The sequence below is a fragment of the Eurypyga helias genome, unplaced genomic scaffold, assembly GCF_000690775.1.
Source record: "Eurypyga helias isolate BGI_N326 unplaced genomic scaffold, ASM69077v1 scaffold9426, whole genome shotgun sequence".
NCBI classification, from domain to species: domain Eukaryota; kingdom Metazoa; phylum Chordata; class Aves; order Eurypygiformes; family Eurypygidae; genus Eurypyga; species Eurypyga helias.
Genome location: NW_010254695.1, coordinates 27,885 through 35,171, shown reverse-complemented (window position 1 = coordinate 35,171; position 7,287 = coordinate 27,885). Strand labels below are relative to the sequence as shown.

Genomic DNA, 7,287 nt, shown 5'->3' with positions numbered 1-7,287 from the left:
CTAATTTCCTGAATGTTTACAGTGCAATCCCTGCTCCTTGCTACAGAGGCATCATAGACAGTAACAGATGGCAACAAGAAGCATCTTAATTCAGAGCAAACTTGGCTAAAAATTAATGCTTTTGCTTACAGTGACTCACTAACTTCCTTTGGGATTAAAAAAACCACTAATAATCTTGTAGCACTGCATTGCACAGAGGAGATGTACCAAAAGCAAGCACGGAAAAGGACACAACAGCACTGTTGACGGATACAGCAAAAGATAAGGGAGAGGACATCCCAAACAAAAACATGAATGAATCTTCTGCAAAAGCTGAGAGAAAACCCAATTGGAGTTCTGATAAGAGACAACACTCAGTCATAAGACACATGCAAACTCCATCAGAAAAAAAAATGACTGTCCAGTTCCTTTGATATGGATCATGCAGTCAGCATATTTGTAATAAAGGTGTACTCAAAACTTATTACCTTCCCTATGCCTTGTTCTTGACCTAAATGTAATAGCAATCCATCCTTAGGGTACACCGAATCACAAAAAAGTACAGCTTCTTTTTAAAGCCCCATTAGAATATTTTACTGTATGTGGACATACACTCTTGTTACTCCTAAATGCTATTCTATTGAGTACAGTTTATATTCACCGGCAAAGCTAAATCTCTAGGGAAGCTAGAGAGGGAATGCAATTTCTAGTAATAACAGCTCACAACAGTGAATACTATCCACTTATCCCCACAATTTCCAGCTATTTTGGACTCCTTTCTGAATTAACCTTTCATATCAAAAGGAGCAATTCTGCACACTAGAGACTCCGACACAATTTCATGCATAATTTATTCACTCAGTTCAACATTAAACGCAGAGTCCTTGACTTTGTCAAGGTGGATTCTGTTGGCAGACTTCACAAGCAGCAAAACAGGAGAAATGAGATCTGCAGCTCAACCTCTTCACCTATTCTGTCTGGTAAAAGGAGGGAAAAAAGAAAAAAGAAAACCCCAACATGCTTATACGATGCCCTGCAATCAGCAGAATCTGCTGCAAACATGGTGTTATTTTTTTCTGTTGCATTTTCAATTTTAAAATGGAAGGATCCAAATCACGGATGGGAATAATTTGCTGGTAGTTTGTATTCCCTCTGGATTCAATCCTGCATCCATTGTTCAACCAGAAGTCTACAGGGAATTAAAAGGAAGCTCTTTGTTCAGGATCAGGCCTCTCACTCACAGCTGAGGCATGGCAAGGCGCATTATTGAGGCACAAAATGACAGAGTTTAGACTTAAGGAGCTTGTTGGGAAAGGTGTTTAAACGCTGGCCCAGCACACATAGATAAGATAGTAATTTCCCACTGAAAGCACCAGTATCAGAGTCTGAACCAAAGGAAGGGTTCCCCCAACTCCACCCAGCAAATAGTTAGGTCAAAATGACTGAGGTCAGGGGGCACAGACCCTTGTGCCATGGTGCATGTGAGCTATGTGCTTTGGTGGGCACCTAACCTAGCTTGGCAGTGTCTGTCCTTCACACATGGGAAAGCTGGGTTTTGGCATTGTGCCCTCAGTTTCAAAAGAACCCCACTGTGTACCTGAGCTCTGAAGCTCCTGTCTGGTATTCAACATCCTTTGACAGCTCAAAATCCCAGATGCTTTGCAGCTGGCTCCAGCGTGGGACAATAGACAGGCCAGCCCTGCCAGTGTGGTGTGATAAGGCAAAGGAGCAGCAACAGGCGTCAGAAAACCTGGTCAAGGTGCTGCTACGGACCGATGTGCACGCTGGCATAGCGTGTATGTATCTCATCCGTGCGGCAACTGCTACCACATCTGGCAGCTTTCCTTGAGAAGGGCATCGACAGCAGATGTGGACACGGTGCTGGACACATCTGCAGCACTGGGGTGGCACCCTCTACCCAAGGCTGTGATGTAACTCCTGGGTGGACTGGTTTTACACCAGAAGGGAAAGTACATCATTCAGCCATAGTCACCACAGCAAGAAAGCTGAGCAGACACCTCCAAAGAGCAAGTGGTGGGAAACCATCTCTGCCCTCTAGTTTATCTAGAGGGACAGGAATGAAACCTAGAGCTGCAGACACCATAGACAACAAAGACATTCCTTGCCAGAGCTTGTTCCTGCTCTCCTGAATCTCATCATGCTTTCCCACAACTATTAGCCATTTTTGCTGTAGGCCAGCCTCCCTGCAGATAATAGGGGGCAGAAACACTGTTGTTCTCCACCTCCTCCATGAAGCTGAGTTGTAAGAGCTCAGCTTCATGGAGGAATCCCTGGCCCATCTCCTACCTGTGACTGCCTTCTGCTCCCACCTTGAGCATGCCCATGTGGCAGTGGAGGGAGCCTGCTTGGTCTCCAACCTCAGCTGGTCTTTTCCAGAAGGGAAAAGGCAGCATGCTGTTCTCAGACCGAGCCTCTTCCATGCATCCAAGTGTATTCCCACTCAGCTGTCCCACTTCAGCTAGGCAAACCTTAATGACCATAACATGCAAAAGCACCAGAGAGGCCAACAAATGTGTTGCTTCATTATTTACAGCCATTGAGGATTAAAACCTGTAAGACAATCCTGATTGTCCTGATACCAGTGACAAAATCTCTGTCAGGTTGAGCAACAGCGCAGAAATACAGCATAGAGAGGTGTCCCCAGTACTGGGATGTCTCCTTCTGAACATGAGCATCTCCGCTCCCATCTTCTCCAAGAGTTACTCAATGTCCCGAGTTCGTGCAGAACTGGGATCAGAATGTGCCTTCACGTTGCAATCGGAGGATATAAAATCAATTGCAAATTTCTGTTCTAAGGATTTAATTTTCGTCTCTTTGCTCCCTTCTTTAATCTCGACACAGCATGCACTCTGCCTGCCTCTAGATATTTTAATTCAGTCACAGTAAGTCAGTTGCACAGAATGGGCACTAGAGAGCAACAGCAATTCAATTAATTTTACACTCACTGTGGGGAGCTGGGATTTTAAATGCTGCACAGTGCAGGTGATCTGTAACGTTTCATTTATTCATATACTTGGCAAAGCTCTTAGTTTCTTTCACATCAAACTTGCAGGTCATGAAAGCCAGTGGTCAGAAAGCTCCTGGCCATTTCATTTTAGAAACAAATATGGTACCTGTTAATGCAAATAAGGTTACAATTGGGCTCACACTGACACATCCAGATTGAAAATGGAATGAGATCAAATTGATTTGCATTAATAATAAAAAGGCTAGATATTTAATGGACCTGATATTGGCATGCTGGACCTGCAGCCACATCCTGGAGATCCATAGCTGGAATTAAACATGAAACTCCTCTAGCTGCTGGCAATAATAAGTTTTTCTCTATCTTGGGGCAAAATCACTAGTCAGAATGAAAAAAAAAATATACAGCTAATGCATTTGTGTGTGTGAAGTTTATCACATTGCTCTGGAAGCAAGAAACTTGGGGTCCAATGGCCTGCAGTGTTTCCAGCTGGGGAGACAGGGTCAGGTTGTGGGTGAATTACCAACTTTTTCAGGTCATTCCCAATTCTTGTGAATGCTGGGAGCAAGCTGTACTTCTCAGGGCAGGCCCAGCAGGCACAAATACACTCTGTCAGCTTGTTATGTTTGGAACTGGAAATCCTGAACCAAAGCCCACCCAAGTAGCGTAAAACTCTGTTACTGGAGCCTATCGACCTACATTTAGAGCTTGTGATCCCTCTGATCAAAAGCTGCAGTGTTATAGCTAAGAAGGGAGAAAATTATCTTGTGTGACAGAGCTGTTCCATCATACATCATCATGAATAAGAAATAACTCCAGAGCAAAAGCGTGTTCATATATTTGCAAGCAAACTAGGGTCACCACCCAGAATTTTGTGGGCAGGAAATAGGACCTGCCCAAAACTCATTAATCTGCTCTGCAGAAGAACTCCCAAACCCCCCTTTTAACAGATTTTTACCTCCAAAGTGTCTGCCATTGGTCCCACTTGCATGCTTATCTTTTTACCATCTGAAGAATAATCAAATGCTTCTTGGCTGTTCACTCCGAGATACGGCACTTCTGCACATGCAAAGATTTTGCCATCATCTGGCAATTCTTCTGCGATAGCAAGGATACTGTAACCTTTAAGCTTGCCAATTAATAAAATCTTCCTGGCTCTCATCATATGAACAAACATCGTAAAAATTTGGCCTGTTGAAAGACAAGAATGAAAATTTTAAAAATAAAACCATAGGGAAGACTGTACCCTATTCACGATGAAAATTAGATGTACTTTTAAAGTGATAATTAAAAAAAAAATCTAATCTTAAAACACTTTCAAATAAGGGTTTTAACAACAGAATCTGACAAAATTTCATCTAAAATGCAGCTAAAAGACAACAGAATAAAGGGACTGGTTTTTAATGTAGAACCTTTATCATCAATGCTGCTATTGTTCAAGTGCTTGTTAAATAGTGCTTGAAATATTGCATATTTTAACATTCCCCCCATATGAAAATGGCTTTAAGATGCCTCCATATCCTTTCTGGAACCCGGTTTAAAAAAAAAAAAAAAAAGAGATCACTACATTACCTTGCATTTGCTCTTAGAGTCATTATCCCTAGACAGCACCATCATTTAAGAAATTTATCATCAGTGGTGTCCTTCGAACAATGTATTAGTGTAATACATTATAAGAGTACTTCACTGTGATGATATATTACTCAAAAGATGGGAACATCTGGGAAGAATGAATCTAGGAATAGATTTAGTGTAATAGGCTTTATATGGGGATACAAGCCTGGGTATTGCTACATGAAAAGGTAGAGTGCTTGGCCACTGGCCACCTCCACCACAAAAGCACGTGAACTTCTACCACATACCACCAAAACAAGCCCAAGATGATTTTTCCCTTCAGACAATGACCTCTTTGCTTCTCACTAAGGGATGGGGCTGGAACTGTGCACTAAAGCACGCACGAGTGTGTGCACGAGCGTATGTGTGTGGGCACAATGGCACTGGAAGCAGGGGACAAGGAAAATTCACGCAAGAGGAAGATTGAAGACTACAGCAAGGTTTTGTCCCTCTTTTTAAGTAATTTTCCACATTTTCTGAGCATTTCCATGGTGTTCATCCTATTCCCACTCAAGACAGAGTGGAGGATGATGAACAACAGTGATAACCTTTACACCAATCTGGTGCAATTTTATCTTCCTGGCTGGCCAACTTGCCATTCAAAGAGGCAGAGGTGCATTCTTCCTGCAGCCAAACTCTGGTTTCAGTTCCTCCAGCCTCCCCTGGGCCATGATCAGGTGAAGCTTTTCTGGAAAAAAAGAAATCATTTTCGACATTATAATGACAACCAAAATCTGAGTATGGTGCATAAACTAGAGGGAGCTCTTGGAAAAAGTCCATCTATGCATGAGCTTGAAAAATTAGCCCTGAAGCATTGCAAATATTTCCAAACTACATTCCTAAGAGCACCTGGCTTGGCAATAGGCCTGTCTTGGTGCTGGCAGACTCTCCCACCATAGGAACTTAGAAAGAAGGGGCTTTGGGGCCGAGGGACAGCATTCTCCAGTGTTCAACCCCAAATAGTTCCCATTTCCAGTTGGTCACAGACAGGTGTCTACTACCTGCTGGTTTGGAGTAAAAGGTTCCAGCCACCCCGTGGCCAGGTTTTGTTCAACTCTGGGTTGTGGGTTTTTTCAGCCATGAAAAGTTTTCCTTGCAGAACAGGGGAAAAGATGTAAAATCTAACTTTTTTTTTTTTCATGATGGGTAAAATAAATAAAAAAAAAAAAAGGTGTTCCTCCCAAACTGCTGAGAAAAGCAAGGTATCTCCAGATGCTATTTCAGAGAAGCCAGGCCTGCGACATTGAGTTTATATGAAGTGAGGTGCTACTTATTACAAAGGGAAGAGAACACACGACTGGAGGAAGTCCATAGCCTCTGGCCAGATTAAATTACCCTATCTGAAGAAAGTAACCACCAGAAATGGCTGGTGATACTTCTATGGGCCAGAATTTAGGGCCATTTCAGCTTCTTTTTTTTTCCTCCAGCTCCCACCAACACTCCTTAGCAAAATGAGAAAGAATTCATAACCCGTGTCAGCCACACTCAGATAATCCAAGACTTAAAGAGTAGAACATTTCATATAACCTCTTTTCTGCCCCTCACAAATGCTTTAACAACTTTAATAAGATAATGTATAGCTATTATCGTACAGCAAGCGTAAGTCAAACAACTATCAGCTATTATTTCAGCAACAGAACGAACGCTCAGCGTTCCTGTAATCCATAGCCTGGAACAGTTTACACATTGTCAATTTTAGACAGAACTGGCTTTTTCCACATATCAAAATGTACACTGATAAATGGGAATTGTTTAGCAGACCCCACATGGCTGGGTAATACACTATAGCTCAAAAAAGAATAATGAGGGTATCAGTTGGACTTCTGAATTAATGATACCTTAAATTAGTTTAATTAATTAGTTTAGTTACTAGAGTAATTTAGTTAGCAGATTAATTAATGTTTGTTGAGCACTTGGAGATAAAAGCTGCATATAAAGGCTGTTATTATAGGGTGGATCCAGAGGTTCACTTTTTCTTCATTCTTTATTTATTCCAGCACCCATTTGGTGCAGGGGTTCATTTTTTGAGCCTTTCAGTGCCTTTCAACGGGCACTGTGTGAAGGCTGGCTGGCTTGTTTTTCACAGGGTATGGCCCAACACAGACATTGCCATAGTCAATAGTAAACTGCCAGAGTACCTTTCAAAATTTAGAGTTAGGACTTTTTTTATTCTCACCGCTTCTCCTCGAGGACACATAGACACACACTTTGCTATATATTTGGGTGCAGTTAACTCATTCTTCCTTCCACTGTCCTCTGTGTTAGTGGCATGTTCAGAACAGAAAATGCAAGAACATATTCATACAACCACAAGAAAAAAGCATAAGGTTACAAAGGAGTAGCCATACCTCTGTGCAGTTGCCATTGCATCCAGGTAAGGGTCTAGTCCGAGAGCAACATCAAGAGCTTTTTGTAAGTAATTCTTCAGCTGTTCAGGCACACGAGAGTCATTGAGGGCTATTTCTTTGGCTTTGAGAAGGTTCTCAGCAATGAGCCCAGCTGGGGTTTCTGAAATGGAAAATAAAAGGAAGAACTGCCCAAATCAGCAGAAGAGGAATTTAGACAGAAAAAACAAGTGCACACTCTTTTTCCCCTCCCATACAAAAAAGTTTTTTTAAGGAATACAAAAACAATCATGGAAATTTTTTCAAACTGAAAAAAAATTTATACTTCTAATTAATTTTTATATCCTGCATTCTCCCTTTCCC

General features: G+C 41.9%; 1 protein-coding gene across 1 annotated transcript in view; it reads right to left on the bottom strand.

Annotated features, from left to right (window-relative positions):
- The window catches only part of LOC104510750, a 39,320-nt gene that overhangs the window by 24,063 nt on the left and 7,970 nt on the right, over positions 1–7,287 (bottom strand). The window contains exons 2-4 of the mRNA XM_010153101.1: positions 6,928–7,087; positions 5,134–5,267; positions 3,924–4,156 (exon numbers count right to left, since the gene is read on the bottom strand). Of these exons, the coding sequence (XP_010151403.1) occupies positions 3,924–4,156; positions 5,134–5,267; positions 6,928–7,087 (527 nt within the window). The remainder of the gene's footprint in view (positions 1–3,923; positions 4,157–5,133; positions 5,268–6,927; positions 7,088–7,287) is intronic.